This window comes from Betta splendens, chromosome 16 (assembly GCF_900634795.4).
Source record: "Betta splendens chromosome 16, fBetSpl5.4, whole genome shotgun sequence".
NCBI classification, from domain to species: domain Eukaryota; kingdom Metazoa; phylum Chordata; class Actinopteri; order Anabantiformes; family Osphronemidae; genus Betta; species Betta splendens.
In genome coordinates, this window is record NC_040896.2 from 14,427,357 (window position 1) to 14,451,738 (window position 24,382).

General features: G+C 49.4%; 1 protein-coding gene across 4 annotated transcripts in view; it reads left to right on the forward strand.

Annotated features, from left to right (window-relative positions):
• Positions 1 to 23,828, forward strand: part of creb5b (cAMP responsive element binding protein 5b) — a 35,109-nt gene extending 11,281 nt beyond the window's left edge. For 3 of the 4 annotated variants that reach the window (XM_029130222.3, XM_029130223.3, XM_029130225.3), the window contains exons 5-11: positions 16 to 173; positions 8,290 to 8,416; positions 9,452 to 9,562; positions 18,883 to 19,203; positions 19,733 to 19,960; positions 20,043 to 20,151; positions 21,076 to 23,828. In XM_029130222.3, coding sequence (XP_028986055.1) covers positions 16 to 173; positions 8,290 to 8,416; positions 9,452 to 9,562; positions 18,883 to 19,203; positions 19,733 to 19,960; positions 20,043 to 20,151; positions 21,076 to 21,230 — 1,209 coding nt within the window. In that variant the 3' untranslated portion in view covers positions 21,231 to 23,828. Of the gene's footprint in view, positions 1 to 15; positions 174 to 5,218; positions 6,413 to 8,289; positions 8,417 to 9,451; positions 9,563 to 18,882; positions 19,204 to 19,732; positions 19,961 to 20,042; positions 20,152 to 21,075 lie in introns of those variants that run through there. The other variant, XM_055503269.1, reaches the window with a different exon arrangement.
• Positions 23,829 to 24,382: the final 554 nt, after the last annotated feature.

Consider the following 24,382-nt stretch of genomic DNA (forward strand, 5'->3'; position numbering starts at 1 on the left):
TCCTCGTCCCTGCAGAACATCTCCCTGCATGGCCAGGCAGGCCAAGGCCAGCACCAGCAGTCCCACTCACGGATGGGCAACCACGACACCAGCATAGTGATCCAGCAGGCCCTGCCCTCTCCTCAGTCCAGCTCTGTCATCACTCAGGCTCCATCCACCAACAGACAGATAGGGTGAGTAGGCCAGAAAACGGGGCCAGCCATAAGCGGGGGGGAAAGTAACACTTGGAATGCGCGGTGGAACAGAAAGAGGAAGAAAAAAGAAAGAGAGGTCGTCTTTGCGTCATTGTCTTTGTAGCGCTTTTGTTAGCGCGGGTCAGAAAGAAGCGGGGGAAAGTCTGCAGACGCGCCGAGAAGCAGTGTGGCGATCGGAGAGAATCCTCTCACCTCCAGCCTGGAGCTCAAGTCGTTCCCTTTTGTGTCTGTGCCGATTGTTGTCCCTCCGTAGTCTGAGGTCATGTCAGGGTTTTGTTGTGTGTGTGTGTGTGTGTGTGTGTGTGTGTGTGTGTGTGTGTGTGTGTGTGTGTGTGTGTGTGTGTGTGTGTGTGTGTGTGTGTGTGTGTGTGTGTGTGTGTGTGTGTGTGTGCGTGCGCGCGTGTGTGCGTGTGTGTGTGCGTGCGCGCGTGTGTGCGTGTGTGTGTGTGTGCGCGCGTGTGTGCGTGTGTGTGCACGCGCGCGAGTGTGGATGGAACTGGCTACTTTACTATTGCTGTTCATTCAATATTGTCAACAGCTAAACATGCCAAAATGGTCCCAGAGGACACGATGAAGTCACTGTTGAAGCCGCGGTGGCTACTTTACAACGGTTTTGCGTTTCATTCTCTAAATCAGTCCGTGCGTTCTGTGTGGGAACGTCAGCGAGAGCCTCATCGTGCCGATCCCTTACTCACCAGCCTCTGCATGCAGGTGTATAGTAGAAGCTGATGCCACATCACAGCATGGTGTTTGTACAGTAACTCACCTGCAGCTTTTAATGGTAAGGAAGCAGCGCACTGATTTTATAAACCATCCTTTTTGGAGGAAATCGCGTTTTGTTCTATAATCTTTTGTAATGTATAAATATTCAAAACTTATCTCTTCATCCCACCAGAATAGACTTACTGCAAAGTTACTGCAAAGCAGGCCTTTGGCGACTTAGGGTGACACTGATATGGCTGAGTGTCATAGTCCTGCGCTGTGCCGTAGTTGTCCTGTGTAGATTTACAGCTTGAGGAGCTAGTGAATATTGGATGGCCCATCACTAAGCCTGACTGACACCCCATCAGGCTCTTTGTCAAGGACAGGGGTGGAATTTCATCCCCCTGGAAGAGAAGCAATCACTGCCAGTAACGCTGAGACTGAGCTGGGCTTGCTTCACCTGAGTTTACCTTTCTTTAAAAACTCCTCACCTCGCTAACGACCCGCTCCACTTCTCGTCGCTGATCATAAATACTTGCAGACTTGCTGAGAGTCTGGCGGTTTTTCCCCAAAGACGCGTCATGTGAAAACCAGAGCAGGTACGCTACGTGTTAGTGGTTTCCAGCCGCAGCAGGGCACAGCTGCAGTTATCTGAGGCACGTTGTTTAGCGTGGATGCCTTGTTGTTTACTACCATGCTTAAATCCTGGCACGTGAATAGGATGAGCAGATTCACACGAGAGCGGGCTGATCTGGAAACGTTCACATCAGCAGGAAAATGGGTTGAGGAAACCCCTCCACTGGGAAGCAGTGCTTCCACAGGAAGCCATTAGGGCCAGAACAGTGTCTCTCCACAGGAACTTCCTACGTACAGAGCAACCGAACACTTCACAGGCCGGCTGAACTTTGTTCCTATTCCTCTGATGCCTGCTGTAATGCAACTGCATCTCTAAAATGTGGAGATTTCCCATGTCTCTGTAAGAAAAAAAGTCATTTACGTCATTTAAGCCTAAATAATTAACTTTTTTTCTACAATTTGAAAACAATTGTGCAGTATTTAAGGTCGTTGTGTGAGAGATTTGCAGGCCTATAAAGCTTTTAATCTTGACACATTTTATGGGGCTCTGAATTCTGAATGAAGACACAATTACCAAACAAAATCAGTCACGTTCGTGTGTTTTCCTCCATCTGCCCCTGCACCAGGCTAAATATATAGTGTGAGCGACCAATGAATTAGGATAACAAGTCATTTTCATTGCTCCACAATGTTTACTAAAGAGCTTTGAGGCTTGGAATCAATTAGGATTGGCTTTCTTCAAGTCCATTTACTTTAGGGTTGAGCTGTGTCTGCAGCTGTGAAACCTGAGGACCTCTCGCTCCGCGTCTCTCTCTTTCCTTCTCTGTCTTTCCTTCTGCTCGGAGCACCTCAACAAGGTCTTTGGCGAGCCGCACTGACAGAAACCAGCGTTCGAACCAGGCTTGGGGAGCAGCCAGCAGATCTAAATGTCATGGCTATCGCTATCATACAAAGGAAAGCGGTGTCCAACGCATTTGGACGCTCGCTGCCTTTTCAATTCGAAACATCTGGTACAGAGTTATGTCAGAGCTAAATATATTAGACTTCACTACTCGACCGTGCAAGATACAACATTGTGTGGAAACCTCAGAGGAGGTCGAGGGGGTACGTCTGTGGGCACCACGCATCGTTGTTAGATATTCTTCCATTATGGCTCACGGAGAATTTCCGACCCAATCAACCTCACACAGCGGGTTGAGTGAGGAGCAGCGCAGAAGCTGTTCAATGTGTGCTCGCAACAGGTGCTTCTAACAACCTATGAAAGGGTTGTTGCGTTGTTAAAGTGAAAAGAGCTCAGAGAAGCACAAATACCAGGTGGTTTTGGTTTGTCACCATGTAACCAAGACAGTATTCGTCAAATGGCCCACATTTCTGCCGCTGCATTTTGTGTTGATGTGACATCGGTATTTTTATCCTCCGAATTCGATGCTGCTGTGGTGCTTTTTCGTTTCCTTGTATTTTTCTACTCAGAGCTATTAACTCTAAACTTAAATATGTCTTTCTTGGTGATGTCCCACCCAGAGCATGTGTAAAGTTTGACTGTCGCATCATGCAAAGCTCGTAAGGAAGTCAATTTGTGGTTTCATTTCCCATGCAGCTTTAAATGCACAATATTTTTCGCACCTCCGAGCCACTCGCTACTTGTGGTCCTTGTATTTGGCTTAAAGGGAAGTGGCACAAATAGCTTTGGGTGAGCGTGCCTGTAAAGCAGCAGGGTTTCATGCAACGCCCAGGTACAGGGTGATACATCTGCAGTGCATATTCTTATCCTATTTTGCTGATTGACCAAGTAGCAACAACCTCTAAATGTTTTGCACGGGCCACTGACACTTGAAACTCTCAGTGCCCATTTTCACGCATTCTGTGTCACAGTACAGTTAGTTGAATTATTTAAATCTCAACAATCTTAAAAGATTTATATTTATAGACTGCATAACACATTTTATTCATTCTATTTCTATTTCTGCGCTTATACACCCGATGTGCTGGCACCCGCTATCAGCACCAGCGTGGAGAAGGCCCCTCAGTGAGTTGTGGGCTTTGACCCGCATGAACTGCGAAAATTAAACAAAACTTCCTTCACTATTGTTCATGATTAGATTGCATACAGAAAGCTGTGATAAGGAGGGAGCTCCGTCCTCAGTGACCTCTAGAAAATGGCTGAGGTGCCTTAACGCCAGCACATGACAAATGTCTTCTCCGCAAGCGAGTGTAGGAAATAGACAACTGTATATAAATTAAATGGCTAATGCATAATGAGTGGTAGCAAGTGGAGAAAATGTAAGATCAAATAAACAACGCGTATAAACAGTGTAATCAATTACAAAAGAGGAAAGAAAGAAAAAGAATGCAGCATGTACATCTGACCTGAATTAAGATGAGCTCATTGTGTACTGCAGTGGGTTTAATAGTGCGTTTGTAGAGGAACGCCCAGACTCTGTTCCCTCTCATTCCAGCAGGGCTGTGTCATCCCTGCCCCAGGGCCACCACACATGCAGGCTCCTGCACAGGCAACTCACATCCAGGGACAGGCCTCGCGACTCAGGGGAGCGCGGGGATCACAACACGTGGAAGTGTGGAAAAGAGTGCTCAGAGGTGGACAGAGGAGGGTGAGGAAAGGGATCAAAGGTAGATGGAGGAGACGAAGAGAGGGATCGGGAGCACGGATGAGAGAGGAATCGCACGATGCCCGGATGGTGGCCAGCTAGGTAGAGCAAGAAAACCTGTCCGTACATGGAAAGCAAAAGAGAAATTATGTGTGAACGGAGGTATGTACAGTCTGGGATGAGAAGAATGAGGATGTGGAAAAATTCTGAGTGCTGAGACTGACAGCGGAGGACGAGAAGTCAGGGGGATGAGAGGTTTGAATGTGGGAAAGGAGACACATGCTAGCAATCAGCCAGCTTCAGATGGACGGAGCGGAGGATGGAGTATCATTGAAAGTGAAAGGGGCCGCGTGCGTCAGACGTTGCAACAGCAGTCAGGTGCAGATGCCAGGCTGCAGCTGACACAGATGTGACGGACGGGTTTGACTCTTCGCAAGAATGCGCTCGCGTGTGCTCTCTCTCGCTGAAAATGAAAGACGTCCCATCTTCACGGTCCCCAGCATCGGGCGAATTAAAGCAGACGAGCTCTCTGGTGAAGACATTGAGCAATTGTGCATTCTCCAGAGTGTCATTCACCAGCATTCCTCAGCTGTACTTTGGCATGGCTTTACTCAGCTTGGGGCTCCCAGTGTGAGGACACCCCACACCATATCCATCCCAGTGCAGCACCCTCCCAGCAAGCCTGCTAATAAAACTCAGCCTGTGTCGTAACCCATTAGGGCTGATTTATTTGATCAGATTCGTATTATTTCCTCAGTCCAAACCCCATGGCACTCTCCTCCCACCAGTGATTAAAGGCAGTAAATCAGGGGCAGGTCCTGTGTAGTGTTTACTCAGAGAGCCAGGCAGCTGCAAGCTGTTTGAGGCCCTTGTTTCTCCCTCTGTTTACCTCCGTTCCCATGGCGACTGCACCACCATCTCTCGAGCGTCTGGAACTTGGCCCTGGGCTGTTTTGGTTACGTTCGAAAGTTTTTTCGCTGCCGTGTCTGCCCAGAGCTCGCGTCGACTTCGCCCAGCGAGGCGCGAGCGCAGTGATACTGGACGAGTCGAGGAGGCGCGGGGAAGGAGAAAGCGAGAGGAAAGGAGGGAGGGACGAAATCTGGGGGTAGGCAGGCACAGGGTGGGGGGAGGGCGAAAAGCCAAGAGCATTACATCATTGCTGGAGCAGAGTCAGAAAGAGAAGGATATGAGTCAGTGGACTGACTGCACCTTTCTCTCCCTCTCTCTTGCTCCTCTTGGACGCCGGCCAAGCCCCTCGTCTTTAAGTCCCCAGCACTTGAGTCGGAGTTGAGACCGTGGGGACCGGCAGAGTAAAGTGTGTGCAGACTGCAAGATGTGTAGGTTGGAGCGAACAAGAGCAGAAGGGGGGCCCGACTCGAGGTGTGTGCACCCCGAGAGGTCCAGAGTTACAGAGGATTAAGGAGACAGTAAGCGGCTCCCCATTGTGCTCCACCGGAGAGAGAATAACAACTTGGAGAAATAGACTGTGGAAGAAAAGCTTGGTACAAGAGGAGGAAGTCTGGGAAAAACATCTCGCGGTGACGTCATGGCGGAGTGGACGCCGTTGCTACGATGGTGGTGGTGGTGGTTCGGGGGCGGGGGCTGTTGAAGACAGCGAGGCACTCAGTAACGTGAGAGCGCGGGGCCGGGGCTGCAGAGTGTCTACCTGCTCTCCCCCGGGGCCCGCAGCCCAGGCTATTATCAATCCCCTCAGTGGAGCCACAGCCTCTCATTATTCACTCACACGCACACACACACACATGTTCACACAGTGCCGTGCACATTTACACACTGCTACATGCACTTATTGGAACGCATACACAAACACTCCGAACATGAATCCACTAATCCAGTGTAGACAGTGCATTATGTTTTCTGGTGAGAGCACAAAGCAGAGCAAAGCCCAAGACCATAAGATTGAAGATTAACCCTTTAATGATTATTGGCTGCATCACAAAATTGTTTTACAGCTAAATATTATTATCAGGGCAACAGTAAATAAGAAAGGAAGGTAAAGGACGTGCTTCAAGATCACAGAAATAGATAGGACACATTTAAACTGACTTGTTTTGTTTGACCACTGGTGCAAAATTCAAATAGAAGCATTACATTGTGACGTCTTCATAACACCTCAACTTTAGCTTCCCACATGAATTGTTTTCTTCACAATATGGTTTTATTTACTAAAAGTGGAGCTCCGCTGCAGGTGAACACAGGCGTTGAAGCAGTTCATGTTTCATGTTCAGGTTTTTTTCTTCCAGAAAGTGAGAAGCTGCCTGTGCCGAGCGCGGCCCTGTGCCAGCTATTGATCGGCTCTCGTAGCTGCACAGTGCAGTACGTCTGCGTGTTTCATTTTCTAATCTTAAACACGGACGGACAAGAAGAAGAATCATCGCGCTATATGTGGAGGGTCAATGCATCATATTGAAATGCCTCCCATTTCTAAACGCTCCTGCAAAAATACTATTTAAACCACAAACGTGTCCAATTATACCTAATTTTTCAAGATTTTCAAAATCAACAGCATGTCAGTGGCACCGCCTCGCGACTGCTATTACATCTTTCGGAGCGCTGGCAGGGTCCGAACGCGGAGGGGAAGCGTGTTGACGTAGCGCGCGGCCACACTGCACACCTCATTGTACTTTCATGACTTTTCCCATGTGGAAATGTTTGGATTCGCAGCGTTGCTCAGATGTCACGCGCGCCGTTAAATGAGTGTGATTGTGATAAATTGGGATGTTAGACAGGAATGACACGCAGTCGGGATGGTAATGGCCCAGCGTGTGTGTGGAGCAATCTAAAATGTCTGGAGCGTAAATGCACATATTTAGGTCTGGGAAAATACAGGTATTTATTCAGGTGGGGGGACCATGTGGTCTGCGCTCCCCCACCATGTGGCTGCTCACTATTACGGTAATCCAGGCTGTGATGTGGTCAATTAATTACATTAACCCGTTGAACACGTCTAACCTAAACGCTTCTTGTTTGCACTAATACATAAACGTCCCTGAAAATGGAGCTTTATTGACTGGCGAGTGGCAGCAATTATGCTAACGACGCTGACGACTTGAGCGTTATCGATTCTGCCGATCTGGGTTATTAAAGAATTGGGCGGTGGAACCCGGCGCCGCAGGCAGCACAGGCTGCAGCTGGGAGTCGGTGCTGCGGCCGGCGAGGATTTTGGTGGCAGTTGTGTAAATGATGTCACCCCCGCGCAGATGGAGCGGTCTGGGCGTTTGGCTGGCTGCAGTGACTAAGACGAGGCCGCTGTCAGTAGTTGGGGCTCGAGCCTTGTCCGTACATGTGATTTATTTATGTGGCCGTGAGTGTGGATAGGCCTGTTGGTCCACACACGCTTTTGCGGTCGCGGAGGGAGATTTTTCCCCACAGGGCTTTCACTGCTGGAGCTGCTTCTAAATGTGATTCTGATCATGCACAACCCGCGGTTGTTATGACAAATATTATTCATTCATCACCGCCGTCGTTGCTGTTCCTCCGACGTGCCAGATGAGCGGCGCCCGGGTCCAAGAAGGCCCGAGATGCCTCAACTCACAACTGGAGCGGGAGCACACAGGAAAAAAAGGAACAGAGTCCAGCAATTTCACATGGTGGACCAGAGTATGAACTCCTTCTACCCAATGAGAGATTTGTGAAGTGTTTGTGAAAAATACCAGTTGTAAAATGGTTACAGCAGAGTTCGTTCCCTGGGACATGGAAATGATGAGGAAGACATTTGTTTATTGTTTAGAGGCTTTCAAAATGTCATTACAAATCAGTTCTGGTGTGATCAACAACGTCTCTCGTCTTGTTGCTTTAAAGCTCACGAGGAGCTCTGTGATTATCCTTTATGGATAATCAATAGCTCTTCAGCTACAACAGCAGCCTTTACACAGCAGCAGTTAACCTCTCAAAGGTGACTTAGGGCATAGAAACCTAATATTGTCTTTTCCCTGTTTAACTGTTTTGTTTGTCTCTTGTTTGTCTTTTATTAGCAGTGGATAACAGCAATTTAGAACATAATTATTAGCATTCATAATTTAATTAGTGAATGCAGAGAGTAAGTGGTTGAATAGATATGACACCTTTGACACCATTTAAGAATGCAAATTTTTTTTGACCATGTCTGAAAAATAGTATTAGCTAAAATTAGCCCAGCAGTAGCAGTTGTTCATCTGCTGACGGAGCTAAGTTCTCTGCACGTGTCGCCTCAGGCCCGTCCCCGGCTCTCTGTCCTCGCTGCTGCACCTACGGAACCGACAGCGACAGCCTCTGCCAGCCTCCATGCCTGGAACCCTGCCAGACCCCACCATGCCCGGCTCCTCCGCGGTGCTGATGCCCGTGAGTACTGACCGAGCACGCACGCAGAAGCAAAGCTATCCACTCATAGTGAGCCTGAGTGTACGTAAGTGTTTTCTATCGCCTTACTCACTCCACATAAATAAATTATTGTTCTTCTGGGTGTAGAATATAGATTTTTATTGTCACTACGGCAACAGGACCAGCGTGAGCACCCACACTGGGAGTCGCAGAATGATAACAACCCGGAGAAAGCCCCTTGTATTAGGATTCTAATGATACAACATGTGTTTTTATTGTAACACAAGACACCCAGTGTTTATGGTAGAAGAAAAAAACTCCCATGTTTATTAAATTAAGAGGTAAGAGATTTTACGGGAGATTGACAGTTCAGGAAAGGGGTGCGAGCTCGGGCGATATTTTTACACAAAACACACTTAGTGCAATTAAGGCTGTGTGTCAGATTCTGGGCCCGAGCCTCTGTGGATAAGGGAGTAGTGGGGGTCAGGCAAGGGAGGGGGGGGTTCCCCATGGAAACCAGCATGGTGGTGGGAGTACGACTGAAGGTATATTACGATGAGATTTATATAAATTAAGTTGCACCTTGTTCACATGTGGCTTCGAGAGTGGCTGGGGTTTGATGCTTCTGACACACACACACACACACACACACACACACACACACACACACACACACACACACACACACACACACACACGCACACCCCTGTTGCACCGGCTTCCTGTGTTAAGTCCCTCCGTGCTGGCTTCCTGTTTTGGGTCAGCTCCAGTTATCATCACATAGCGCTCTGCTCAGGGCAGCCTGTCATGTGAAATCAGCCTCTCGTGCGCTCCCATCTCGGCCGCCGCAATCTCGCCCCTTTAGCGCCGAAGCGTTTTGTGAAAGCAGCGATAGCATCTTGTCGGGGGACGCACAAATCGCAGGAAATAAGCCAACACTGAATAAAGCTTTTATGAATCAGTGTCCTACGTGGAAACGCTCTGCGCTGCAGGAGTAGAGGCCGGTTGAGCGCGTCTACAGCTGTGTGACCCGTCTCACCCTGTTTTGTTCTGCAGATGGAGAGACAAATGTCCATGGGCTCCAATATGATGGGCATGCAAGGTCCCACCCACAACAGCTCCTGCTCCTCCACCCACATTCCCTCCATGCACTCCGAAGCCAAACTGGTGAGTATAGGCGTGTGTTCACATGGATGTACACTTTAATGCTCGCACATTCACAAGTGTGCGCTCTTGCGCTCAGTGTTGCAACTCTCTTTTCCACTGGGTTGTGCCAGAAAAGCTGCGCTCTCAGGTCTGTGTGTATTTCATCATTTGGTGTGTAATCAAAGCTGTGCCTGAACCTGCCAGTGCAGCACTGGAGACTCTGGCTGGAATAAAGGGCCCTTTATGTACTGTAGTGGTGGCTGAGCTGCCCGCTGACGGCCTGATGTATATCTTAATGTACAGAATGTGTTCTGTAGGTCCTGCAACTTGTTAGCACTGGTTTAACACAGCAAGGGGGGAAATCAAATGACCTCATCTTTCACAAAGCAGTCAGTTAGAGGAGCGGGAATGAGATGTAGCTGAGAGAGGAGAGAGACAGAAAGGATGTGGGTTCTGAGTCAAGTATAGAGGATGTAAAGTTGAAGAGAAAGGCCAAACGGCAACAGTGCATCAGTGAGTAATGTCACGCGGCTAAACGCTCGCGGCGATACGGGCTGATTAATGCGGCAGCAACGCGACCGGCGGCCAACCTTTTTGTTTTTACAACAAATAACTCTCAAAATGAAAAAGAAAAGGCCGCGCGCAGTGCGACGGCTCGGCTATCAAAAAGATCACACGGCATAATGGAAAGCGCTGGCCGCGCTTCGCGAGTTTGGTGAGGGGAAACATCTTGCGCGCAGGGAGAGACAGAGACGAGGTAGCAGAGGTCATTAGAAGAATTATGGCTGAGATAGAGGAGAGCGGGAGCATTCCCAGGGCATTTAATTCACCCTCTTCCTCCTGCTCTCTCAAGATTGATCATCTTTGTGGTCCTTTGAATCCATTCAACTGTTCCTATGGTAACACACTGGGGTAACACAATATTAGCGTATTAGGCTTATCTCTACTCTGGCCATCATCCAGGCACATCTTTCTCTTTTCCCCCTCCTCCTATCTGTGTAACTGGATTGTAAATGCTCTGTTAGGCCTCCCACAAACATGCAGACTCTAAGTGGCTACAGGCCCCGGGTCCCCACACCTTTCTGCCTCGCCGGCCGCTCGGACGCGGGCCGCGGCAACCCAGCGTGGATCAATTGAGATTTCGCCGCCTGATGTCTGAGAGCCACTGATGGAATTCCACGATTGTGCGGAGAAAGTGAGAGGCTAATTGCGTTATCAAGGTGCGATCTTTGCAGCGCGGGTTTCATAAGAATAGACGGGGGCTCTTATGTCTGTAATATCCGCGCCTGGGCCGGGTCGATAAATACGGACTCACTATCGGATGACTGGGCCATGATCAGGCCCATGTGTCCCCTGCGACGTTCTCAATCTGGCTCTAATCACATTACCCCGACCATGTTGACTTTCCGCCAATGGGAAATCTCCGCACTGTAACCCCACACCCTCGAGGAGCGGACCTGGACGCGCTCCTCCTTCTCAGCGCTCGCGTTGTGAGGGAGAAGGGAATCGAGGGGTACTTTGATAGACTCCAAGGCAATAGATAGACCGAGGGAGTGGGGAGCTGTAAGGTGAGAGATGTTATTGATATTTTGAAACACGGATCAACGCAGAAATCTGTGTGACTGACATGAAAGGGACTCCTGCTCCTGGTTTCCTGAAGTCACGTGTGCAACGCATGCATGCCCAAATGCGCGTGCCGCCGATTGTTCCATAATTTTTGGTAACTAGAAGCCTCGGTAGCAGGATTAACCCTCCCCTGCTGGAGAAAGCACGCCCAGAGCCTCTGATAATGAAGGCTAATTGATTTTGTGGTGGGCCAGAGCAGCGCGGAGGCCTGTCTCTGGTGTAAATAGTTAATGAGGCGAAGGACTGCTGTGGCCTCTGGGGTCCTCATATCTCGCTCTTAGCTCTCTGTTTGTGTTCTCCGGGCCAGAGGCCGTATCTGCATCCGTGCCCATCTTTGTTATGCTCTATATGTGAGTTTCACAGGGCTAAATCTTTGGTGTGGTGACTGTATGAGTTCTGCTTCAAGTGGCTTCTTTCTCCTCTTCTTCTTCTGAAGCGCGGGGCGCTCGTGGCGCTGGGTGTGGTTGCGCTCTGCTCTCTCGAGGTCTGGGGAATTGAATGGTCCGTGTTGTGCGCTGGAGGTTGTGGGATAGTTGACCCTAGCAGCGTGGAGGAAACGCTGCAGAGACGAGGCCAAGTTCCACGGCGCTGCGGCCAAAGCATTACATCACTGCTGAGCCGGTTCTCCACGGGGCCTCGTGCACACACACACACACACACACACACACACACACACACACACACACACACACACACACACACACACACACACACGCCGCCTGCCTGTGTCATCCTCCGTCTGCGATGTCACACCGTCAGACAGGCACAAACACATTATGGAGCATAAACATTTCCATATTCTCCTCCTCCGTTCAGATCGTCTGATACGTCCGCTGCTACGATAAAAGACCTTCCCTGGTATTTCTAATCAGAAGGAAAGGGAAGCCCAAGCAGCCGCCCACCGCACCGACTCTAAACAACATGTGCTCGTGCCAACTCGGGAACATGACTCATGTCATGCTCATGTCAGCGGGCCGCTCTCACAGCCCCGCCACTCGGCATTGTTTTCGCGTTCCTCCCAAACGTGCTCCGTGCTTTGCCGCACATCCTGCCCGTCTGCTAATTTCAGATAGAGAGGCCTTGAAACGATTTGGTGCTGGTGCATGAAAATGTGTTATTTATTATCTCCCAATTATCTATTGTTTACATTGTTGCTAAGGACAATAAATTTGTCACTAAGCGTCGGGCTAGGTGCTGAGTGTTTTTTATGAGGTAAACAATACTATATGTTCCTTCACTGCAGCTCTCTGGGCTGTGGAGCTGGCACTCGACGGGTGGATGACATAATTCCTGGCATGCGCTAAATGTACTCCTTTTTACTTCAGGAGGGGAAAAACAGTGTGTCTCTTAAAGAAACATTTCATAGGACACAGGAGGACCAATAATCAAAGTGTTTCTAGCACAGTAACGCAGCTTTCTACATTTCACTCACACAACCCTTACTGTTCTAATATTTCAGTGCAGTCACAGAATCGTAACACTTCAGTCCGGTTAATAGGGTTGAGAGCCAAAGCTGAGGAGGTTCTGTGCATATTGTGTCCATCAATACGAAGAACTGAAAACTCGGAAGCAGCTCCAGATGTGTTAGTTTTCTGCTCTGCTACACAGTGACTGATTGAGTGATTAGCTCGCCATGACGACATTCGCAAGCAGTTAAGCCATTAATGCAAATGGTAACTCCATTACGCGTTCCATTCATTTTCTCTCAGCGTAGTCGGGGAGCACCTCTGGTTGAGCCTCTTGTTGTGAGGAGGAGCAGCAACAATAGGTTTTCTAAGCAACGACCGTATGAATGGTGGCTTTGTCAGGGCGTGATGTCACTGGAGAGAGACAGTGAGGTAACAGTACAGTCGATTCTGCTCGACTGGCCTCTAGAAAATGTGCACTGTATACTGTATGGTTAAGTGGAGGTGTGTGTGTGTGTGTGTGTGTGTGTGTGTGTGTGTGTGTGTGTGTGTGTGTGTGTGTGTGTGTGTGTGTGTGTGTGTGTGTGTGTGTGTGTGTGTGTGTGTGTGTGTGTGTGTGTGTGGCACCTCATGGTAATCGTGGTCTTTGGAGTCAAAACACATCTGCAGACTAAGTGGGCTAAAACAAACCATGAAATTAGAGTTTGCACATACTTCTTGGTCGGCTGTGTTGTGTACATATGTGTGGGCAGTTAGGTAAACATCTGCATGTGGACGTGTGATAAAGAGGAGTGAAGGATGAACACGGGACAGGGGACTGTGTGTGTTTCTAGCATAAAGAGAGGCAGCACACTAGATGTGAAAGTCGAATGCCTCGCAAATGACAAACACATGATGTTTGTTTCTATTTCCATGGAGGCAAGTGGTCTCAATACGGAGCGCAGCACTGGAGATCAGTGTGTGTCTTCCAGTTTATCAGTGTTGGAGATAGACCAGAGGGGCCCCTCTCTGTCTGCCTCCAGACAGACAGGCTGTGTTTAAGCCTAGAAAGTCAGAGGTAAATGTGCAAATGTTCTTCCTATTTTTATTTACTGCAAGAATGAACATTGTGTGCACAGACATAGAGTCCCACACGCGCGTCTAACCGTTGTGTTTGTGCGTCCGGGCTTTGGAGGGTGAGTGTCGCTTCTGTTTGCCTTTGGATGAGCGCGTGTTGTTTCAGCGGTGCTGATGGGAGGTGTGTATGTGAAGACCATTTGGTCATGGTTCAGGGGCCGTGAATGGGACCGGGCTTCAGCCGAGCCAAGCTTGGGTAAACCAGCTGCCGTCGCTGCACGGGCCAGACTGGGCTGAGCCGTGAGACCCCCCCCCCCCCCCCCCCCCCGGCCACGGACCCCTTGAACACCAGAGCGCTGCTCCAGTAAAGCCTGACAGGTCAGAGATTTTCAATCTGATAAAGATGAGTCATTATTGACCAGTAGGGTCAGTGACCCGTCCCTCGAACCTCAAACAAGTCGACGCTTACAGGCTGGAACCACTTGTGTTTATTCTTGGAAAGGAAAATGCCTCTTAGTCCTTTTGACATGTTCAAACACAAGAGGAATCTCGTGCCTGTGGGCGTCTTTACAATGTGTGATCCTAATTCTAATGTTAATAGAAACAGCTCAAATATGTTGCTACAAGTAACGGATCAAGGTGTTTGTTATCGCACGACAAGGCTCGATTAAAAACCCCAGACACAAACAAGTTACAATTTACATATAAACAGTGAGTGGCAGAGGCCTTTCTGAGCCAAAACTCACAATCATTGGAGGTCTGTTATGTTTGATGCAAGCTGTCACCTGTCAGGTCACTTATAGTAACATGATGATGCATAATTTACCCGTTATCCTTCATGCCACAAACTAAGACATCTACTCTTGTTTATTGTTTTAGTCTGTCTCATTCACTCTGAAGAATTCTCTGTGTTCAGCATTGTGGCAATGGGTGTAATGATAACCATGTAGGCTGCACTAGAGCGCAACTTTACAAGCGAGGGAACAGTGGGGATACACAGAGCCGAGTCAGAGGCCCATCCATTTAATTGACAGGCCGGAGGAGCTGCCAAGAGTATGAGCGAATGCTTTGGAGCGCTCTCCTCGGTGGGCGTGTGTCTCGCTGCGATCGCGCTGCCACAGTTCCTCTGAGCACCGCCAGAGCCGAGCGTCTGGCACCGGCAGGACAGCCAGTCTGCGTCTGGAACCGCAGGGAGGCTGTGCTCGGCCCCGGCCCCGGCCCCGGCCCCGGCTGCGATCGGCTTGGCCCCGAACCCGAAAAGGGGGCGACATTACAGCCCAGCACTCCCATCAGACTGTCTGCCTCGCAGTTCCCCGAGGAAATCAGTTTAACAGTCCCCAGCTCTTGGCAAGCAGAGAGAGGGGGGGGTGGAACATGGAAGAGGTGCGTGTGTGTGTGTGTGTGTGAGAGAGAGAGAGAGAGAGAGAGTGTAGGGGGATGTTACTGCCTCTCTGGGCGACAGGGAAATCTAATAAAGTTGAACTAATGGGGGTGTGGAGTTTTAGGGGACAGAGAGGGTTGTGCAGGCAGGCACTGGTGGTGGAGATGAGGAGGATGGATTTAGATCCTCTGAGTGCTTGGCAAAGCGAAAGGAAACTGAACTGCTTCATTCGGCTGCAGCTGGTGAGCCACCGTAGGGTTCAGAACATATACTGCCACGAGTGTTACAGCTATGATACATCACGCAGTAAGAAATGCTACAGTACGTGCGTGCACATCACCGCTGGACCCGCGGTAGTGGTGCTGACACAGACCGGCAGGGGCTTTAATGTTCCTCTCTGGAGTCTTTAATGCGAAGCGGAGCAGCTCCATTTGGATCTTTTTGCACTTAAACTATGACTCCACAGACTGGTTAAATCTTCCTAACCCGCTGTAAGGCGCCAGAGGGCCACAGGTCCCCTCATAGAACGCCGCTCCACTTTTGAGAGGAATAAAAGTGCTCACCCCGACCCCGCCGCGCGTGATTTACCCATCCCAAGGTGGGTGTGGTCTCCTCCCTTTGTACCTGCTCCGGGCTCTCGCCATTCTTCTCCCAGGGTTAATAGATATGAAGTCATCATGGCGAGGGGAAACTTGAGTGTCTTCTCAGGATGTGCCCAGAGCACTCAGGAGGACATCACTCAGAGCCCCCCTCGTGCCAAAGAGGACGCGGCCATTAATAAATATCATTAATGGGTGATCACCTGGTATCCCTGAAACCACATAAATGACAGAGGCCTAAAGAAGCACTGGGACTAGAGGGGTCAGGGGCCAAAGGTCTGGGAGGAGATAGCTTCCCTCTGGGCAGGAGATGACTGAGTCTGGGATGGTGTTTTAACAATGGAAAATCAATAGGCTTGCTACGTTCACTACACTGTCAGAATGCATGAAATGTGGCGTCAAATGCATGTGATTACAAATATATGGGCTTCTAATTTACACGTGTGTCCTGGAAGTAGCTGACCATGCCGTTATGGTGTCATGGACGACTCATCTCCCTGTTTGGACAGCAGCGGGGCAGACGCAGTGCCCATCTGTGAGCATCCTGCACCGCCACAGGCTAACACCTGCACCGATTTAATGACTGTTTTCTGTGGCGGCCATGTTGCTGCAAGAAATATGTGTGTGTGTGTGTGTTATTAGTGTAAAACGCATGGGGTGGTTAAGTTCTTGTGCTTAGCACAGTCTGGAGAAATACAACCATGTGTTAAAGAGTCATTAGGGAGCTGATGAAGGTGTTTGAGAATCCCAGGCTGCTCATCATCGCTCTGCTAACGTCCCTAAGTTGCGTCACTGTGGTTCCGCATGCGAGGACTTAAGTTTGGCTCAGCTGATTTGAGCTGATCTGTCTGTGAGCGTCAGATGGAGCAGTAGCAGGCTAACTTTGGGAGGAAGCTTGTTTAACGGTATGGCTTTTCTTTACACTGTCTTAATTTACAGCTCATTTCAGTGATCTGCTGTCTTTTCTCTTTACTTTGACCTCTTTGCCTTTTCTTTAACATCTACGCGTGTCTTATATCAAATGCAGTTGCTTAGTTCTCTCATCATGCACAGTGTCTTGACTTTCCATGCTGTTTGCAAATATCTCCACTGCATTAGGTCTTGTGCAACGACCCCGCGACCCGCGCCTGTACTCTGACACTCTGTGGCCTCGTCAGATGCGGCTAATTGAATTAATACACAGATAGCGCTGCTCTGTCAGCTGGACAGCTCTCAGGGACGCTGATAAATGGTGCTCATTTGCTGTCTTTGGCTGATGGTGTGCGGGGAGGAGGCCCTAGAAGCCATCTAATCTCCCCTCACCTCTGCCCCCCCTCCCCATCTCGGCTCCAGATGAGCATCTCACCTACACACAGGCCGTTTGACTGAACAAACCGGCTTCACGCTTACAGCGGATTCCCCTGGCTGCCGTTCACTCCAACGACTCCCTGCTCCGCGGCTGACTGGCAGGAGAGCGTCAAACCCTGATTGGTTTTCTTGTTTACAAGTGGGATAGGCCTCACCCCAGCTGAAGGCTGGAGGCAAGGTGTTTAGCGAGAGCTGTCAGACTCAGAATTCATGCAGCGACACACAGACGATGTCCTTGTCAACACTGGTGACCATGACTGATATATGTAAGCTCATTTAAATCAATATTTTGTTTCAGCTGCAATGTTATCCGTTTGTTGTCGATATTAATAGCATGCTACAGCATAGCAGGTCACAGGTTTCCTTGTTACCGCCAGTGAGCTAGGGTTGTTGTGTGTCAGTGTGGATGCTGTAGGACTTTAACCCCTCTCCCTGGTCGCTGTGGCCCTGACAGGTGTGCTGCTGAAGCCATTTAGGAGGAGTTAGACGGAAATCACCAGGTTCATGGTAATATTCATAATAAGAGACGCGCGGGCTTATTTGTCAGAAGTGTGTGTTCTGCTGTGTATCTGTGTCAGACATCCCATGGTATGACAAGCGGAAACCATAGTCACACACACAAACAGGCTTGGCAAGCTCATAATTCTGCTGTGGTGTCATGTGCGGTTGAACAGGAACACTACAAGCACAAGTGCATCTTTGTTTCACAAATATGATATGGAAGAGTGGAAACGTGCTTCTTTAGCTGCTCCACTCCTCAAACGGCCCGTTCTGACTGTGTCTCCTTGTATCTGTTAAACAGCTTTCCACTCATTGTTCGAGTCTAGTCGTGGCCTAGCTGTGATCCAGACCAGCTGGATGCCATTCCCTGTGGGAATCATGAATGTGAATGTTGTTAAAAGATATGGAGCCCTGGACACAGCGCGGACTCACTGACAGCAGCTGGGCGAAGGGGGAAGGGAGCTCGTGGGGTAAAAGAGCACTGGGAAAGAGAATAGAAAACTTTGTGGAATCCACAACAGGAGTCTTGGATTGAAGGCGTTGTTTTCAGTTGTGCTGCTGCAGTAAATGTTCGCTGAACGTCAGACTTCCTGCTAGTATTTTCTGTAGGGAGTCAGTTTCTACATCTGCTGTGCACGTTTGGTGAATGTGAGAAATAAGAAGCCTCAGCACTCATGTCATAGCGCTCGTGTTATTATGTATAAACATGGACTTGTAAAAAGTTGTGTGTACAGCAGATTTAACCTGAAGACATATTTTAGCATTTGTATGTTTGGGTTCTGTTTTATTTTTTTTTTTCCTGGGCCCAGAGTTGTCTTTATGCGATGCCCAGAATAACAGGCTCTTGAGGAGAGCTACAGTGGGTAAACACCAGGAACAGACGCGTGCCTTCAGCGCGCTCCTGTCTGGTCTCGCTCCCAGGCCACGCTGGGTCAGTCTGGGCAAAATAGACCACGCGGTTAAAGCAACAAACGTCCTGCTGGCTCAACAGCATCAGCAGTCTGAGGCTCAGGCCGTAGCAGGGAGCAGACACACACACACACACACACACACACACACACACACACACACACACACACACACACACACACACACACACACACACACACACACACACACACACACACACACACACACACACACACACACACACACACACTCAGCACAGAGAGGCTATTAGGAATATGAAGAGGAGGGACTGGTGGGGTGGCAATCATAGAGGAAAGACTGACAGGACTGAAGGAGAGATAGAGGGCAGTCTAAGTGGCTTTGATTTGTTCTCGTGACATCTGGATTTATAGAGCCATTCATCATCTCGCAGTCGCCACTCAGTAACTGCTGATAATCCGTTCCCTGAGAGCGTGTGCATCAAAACACGGGCAGAGACGTTAAACAGTTTATTCCGTGTCCATTTTGTCCCGCCAGAGACTGAAGGCTGCACTTTCGCACCACCCGGGTGCCATCGCCAATGGAAACATGAACTCCATGGGCCACATGATGGAGATGATGTCATCGCGGCCAGACCAGGGCGCCCACCATCACATGCACTCGCACCCGCACCACCTGCAGGCCCCGCCGCACGCCTACCAGCACCACAGCCATCACCACCATCCCCAGGGCCACGGCCAGGGCGGCCACCACCACCCGCAGGGACACAACCCACACCACAACTCCCACAACCCCCACCTCCACCCCGGACACCCGCACCAGACCTCCCCGCACCCCCCGATGCACTCGGCGTCACAGGTAGGCGCTCCTCACCTGCACCCGTTCAGCCGCGGGTGAACTTTCAAACACGCTGGTCCTGACGGTGACAGCCCGAGGTCCACGCGTCCCATTAGGGCGCTGGAACAACAGTCCCTGTATGCACAGCGGCCATTACTGCGGCTTGTATTTTTCCGTGCCTCTCATAAAATCGGTAATGATCTGAAGACTGAAAACACGCGACGTTGCCAAGTAAATGTCACGATTCGTCAGTGCACGTAGGGTTTGAGAAGCGGACCTTCAGACCGCGTCTGGCGGTGTTACTCTGAGGCGGAGTGGGCGTCGGAAAACGGCCTCCTGACACCTCTTTAACAAGGTGGGCAGGCTGGTGAATCAGCACAGTCACTCCTGAGTCCCACAGCTGGACCCACAGGACACGTGGCATGAGCAGATGTTGTTTTAGGGGATGGGGCCAGACATGAAATCGCTGCAGGAAGTAATGTATAGGTGCTTGTGTTGAGGACGGTGGAGCAGGTGGCTGACAGAGATGCTCATGCCCCCCATATTCCAGATGTCACCCGCAACGCAGCAGATGCAGCCCACGCAGACGCTGCAGTCCCCCCCTCCCAGCGGCGGGCGGCGCCGGCGAGTGGTGGACGAGGACCCGGACGAGCGGCGGCGGAAGTTTCTGGAGCGGAACCGGGCGGCGGCGACGAGGTGCCGGCAGAAGAGAAAAGTGTGGGTGATGTCGCTGGAGAAGAAGGCCGAAGAGCTCACCCAGACCAACATGCAGCTTCAGGTACGCACACGCGTGGCCCTCCGCACGGACAGAACCAGCAGCCGTTCACTGGGTTCACCTGCTCACTCTGCTTTTGTTTCAGAATGAAGTGACCATGCTGAAGAATGAAGTGACCCAACTAAAGCAGCTTCTCCTCACACACAAGGACTGTCCCATCACCACTATGCAGAAAGAGTCCCAAGGTTACCTCAGTGAGTAGCTCCAGCACCGACACTGACACACACACACACACACACGCGCGGGAGTTTGAGCCAGACCACACCTTCGCCTGTGAGAACTTAGTCCTCCAGTGCGGAAAGCAGCGCTGTGGAAATGCCAGGGGAAACGCTCCAAACTCCACTGACTGGGCTGTGATGGACACATTAGCCCCTGACTGCCAAGGCGCCCACGCATGTTGCAGGACTCTCGCTCATACATCTGGGTGTTGCTCACTCTGGTGGCCCGCCTGGGCTGGGAGTTGGTAGTCTGAATCCCGCATGAGACCTGTTTTTCCATCTGACACAAACCCGGCACACAGAGGCGCCTGAGGTGCAGCCTGACGATGTCGTCACAGGCTGCACAAATTCTTACGGATGCATCAGGACCTCACTGATTATTGGACTGTGCCTCGGTTAGGAGCCCCACCCACTGATACTGATAGAAGTGACATTTCCATGTCGTTAGGATAAGGCACCTCCCTGCAAGGCTTTAGCGCAGGAAAATAAGGCTCACGTCCCCCTTGGCTGAATGGTTCTTTTATGTGAGGGAGCCGACTCCCAGACTGGGCTGGGAGAGACTCAGAGTCTAGCTTGTGTACAGATGTCACCTTCAGTGTGTCCGAAATTCATCAGGCGTGTTTATGGAGCTGAGTGATTCACTTTTCCACTTTTGTGTTATCCATTTATGGACTATTTTGTAATGACAGATAAAAATGAGGTATTATTATATTCTATTATGTCATATTTTAAAAATGGTATTTTTCTGCTAATAAAACTGTCTGTGTACAATAACAGAACCTGGCTTGTCTTTATTTTATTTCCCCCCCTCATGTTATGGTCTGAAGAGGACACACAGCCTCTCGGTCACACCGCGGCATGCGCTGTCCCTCCTCAGTGACGTCTCCTCTTCCTCCCCAGGTCCAGAGAGCAGTCCGGCGGGCAGCCCGGCGCCAGCGTGCTCCCAGCAGCAGGTCATCCAGCACAACACCATCACCACATCCACCACGCCCGTAGGGGGGGGCGGTGTGCACGGTCAAGCTAACCACCACACAGACATTAACCCCATCCACTAGCCAAGCAAGACTGTCCCCCTGTACCCCCAATGTAGGCCCAGACCCCCCCCCCCCCCCCCCCCTCCCACCGCCTCCTCGCGTCGACAGCTGCATCTCTCCCTTCCAGCAAGGATCCTCCTCCACCGTAGCTACGCTGCGTATTTTCTACCAACCCCAGTGATGCGTAATGTGACGTGATTTGCTGCATCTTGTTTCATACACTTTTTGTGCTTTTGGCAAAAAGGGGTGTTTTACTAATTCCACGCAGCGTCGTTCAAGTGACTCGTTGTGTTGTGTGGTGGTACAAAGTTGGCCCGCGATGGCCACGGAGCCAGAGCAACGAGACATAAGCTTCATCTCTGTCGGTGGACGCCACGCGTCTGTTTGCCTATAATCAGTCAGACTGTGTGTGTGCGTGTGTGTGTGACGTGGACAGTGCGACAGGCGTGTGCATTATGTGGGTCTCCTACAGAACTCTGGATGTCTTTAGTCAAACTGTCGCCATAAGGCAGAAATATGCAAGCAGGTGTAACGACCCTGTTCATGACTGTTAACCTTCCTCCTGTCAGTAGTTTTCTCAAAGAGAGTTTTAAGATGCAGCATGACAGTGAATATAGCTAATGATCAAATGGAAGCAATACATCAGTATTGATTGGCTTCTCTAGCGTGTCCACGCCCGGCCCGGCCCGGCCCGGCTCGGCCCGGCCCGGCCCGCTGGTCCCGAGGACACGCAATGCTGTTACAGCTACAGAACTGTGCACTGTGATACCGGTGAGGCAGCTTCCTCCGCTCCCCAGGACCAACTGAAGCTTTAATTATTGAGGCCTCTCCTCTGTGTGTGTCTGTGCGTCTGGATTCAAATGACTGTAACATCCGACTGTGTGAATGGGAAGCTTTTGAATCATGTCCTTGTGCTTAACCCGCTTTCCACTGTGGAACAAAAGTTCAGCGGGTGTAAGAGGCGTGCGTGGGAACGTAACCGTGCGCATGTTGTTATTTTTTCTACCGGCATCCCACCACTGGCAGGAAAGTGTTTTAAAGTTTTACTAAAGGGAAGTGACTTACGCCTGTGCTTTCTAAAATGTCACAATGTGCCTGAAGTTTTCTCAGAATCCTTGTGTTGGCTTGCTTTGTCAGCGTCACAGCCTTTTTTCCAAATCCTATAATCATTCTGTCTGTTATTGGTTTGGGTATAGATGTCTGCTGCCTGTTAGTGCAAAACCAGCTGACAAAGGAGAAAATGACCCACAATCCATTTGACCTCTGACCTCCTCATCAATTTCTTATCCTCTCTTTCTCAGGCCTCCTCTGTATTTCACATAAGTGATGGATGTACTGATAACGATATAGACTTGATCTTATCGCTCTCATTTCCAGCCTTGAAACTTAATGCCTTCTCGTGTCCGACCGCATCTCGTCTGTCCTTCTCCCCTTCCTATGACCAGGAATGTTGACTCATTAGCATGATGACCACAATGCACTGTGTTTTACAGCAGGACGGATGAAATACATTCCACTGAGAGGTGGAGCGATCGCAGAGCTGTCTATGCACTTTGTCCTCTGTCATTGCCAGAGGGTGGAATAGCCATATTAAGCTCCACGTAATTCTCAGTGATTCTCCCTTTTCACACACCAGCGAGAATATCGGTGGAGAGACTGTGCCTGGCGTGCGTCACGTGTGCAGCGAAGGCAGCCCAGAGCTCGAGTTGCAGGATGAACCTCAAAGACTCTGCATCATTTAGGGTTTTTTTTTGCCCTTTACGTCTTCAGTTACAGCCTTGTCAAAGATGAAGGATGTGAATTTAATACTATGTTTATTATAACGGGGTGCATTCGTAGTTTGAAATTAATTAGGTTGTGTGTCCACGTTTTCACCAACAAATCTGTGTGTGCAGTTTAGTACATGTTGATAATGGGATGGAGAAACTCTGGAAAAGGTCTTAGTTGACCCAACCCTTCAAACACAAGCTCAGCTGTTGATTTGAATCATATTTAAATTAACCATTCCAAATTAACCTTTTGCATGTGAAAAGAAATAATGAATGACCTCAACACAACTTTCAACTGGAACTAACACGTGGAAGCTGTTGCTTTTTCCACGTCGGATAGGAGAGTTTCTAGTTCTGCTTCCTGGCGGTGGATCCAGGTTTAAAGACGTTTACTGTTGCTGTGTGGGCAGATGAAAGGGACAAGTGGACGCGCCGCGTGACTGAGTACCTGTGCGAGAGGTGGAGAACAATTCCAACACATTATTGATGTAATTGTGTTTTTTTTAAATGTAGAATTATAAATATTGTACATACTGTCATCCATTTCTGTAGTCCTGTACATGTAATGCGACCACCTTTCTGTTTGAAGGGAGTAAACGTGTGGTACATGTTGTAAATAATGTTCGCATAGCACTTGTTGCCTTTTGTTATACGCCGAGGCTCATTCCAGCGCTTAAATACGTTGTTTATATGTAATGAACTGATTAATTCTTCCTTGCCTGCATAACTTTGTACATTTTTTGTGTCTGTAATGACCTTGTCTCCATTTTGTTTTGCATTTGTACAGATGTTAAAGTTATCACTGCAGTTACAACACGGTATGAAAATGAAGCACTTGTTCTGTAATAGACCCACGATGTCGTTTCAGTTGTTTCCACAAGAGGTTGAGTCAAATATTTCCCGATGCTTGTCCTTGAGACATAACTGCTCATTAAATAGTCAGATGCTTTAAAGGTTTAGAATACTCATTAATTATTAAACCGTCTAGACGGTTTGATAGATGCCTGATGATATAACAAGTTAACTTCAGTACACAAACATCTTCGTGGCACTCGGTCAATTTATCAGACGGCTACAGAAGGACGGCTGCACGTCGATTACATTCAGCCACAACACTTAAATTAAAAAGCATTTGTATTGTTGGATAAAACCTAATGTACTCGTTATAAACCGCATGTTGACATGTTCACCTCCACTGCAAGGTTTAATGACTTAATGCTGATTTTAGGAATTGCACTTAGATGATCAAGAGTCTAATGGTTTAACCTTTGTTCACATTTTCCAAAAGTGATTTGTTGCTGGTTTGGCTTTTCTGGGTCTTTTTCAGCGGGGTTTCTTTGCAGCACAGCGCCCCCTGGTGATCAGCGTGGGGAACGAGCAGCGGACGCGCACTGAAAACGCAGC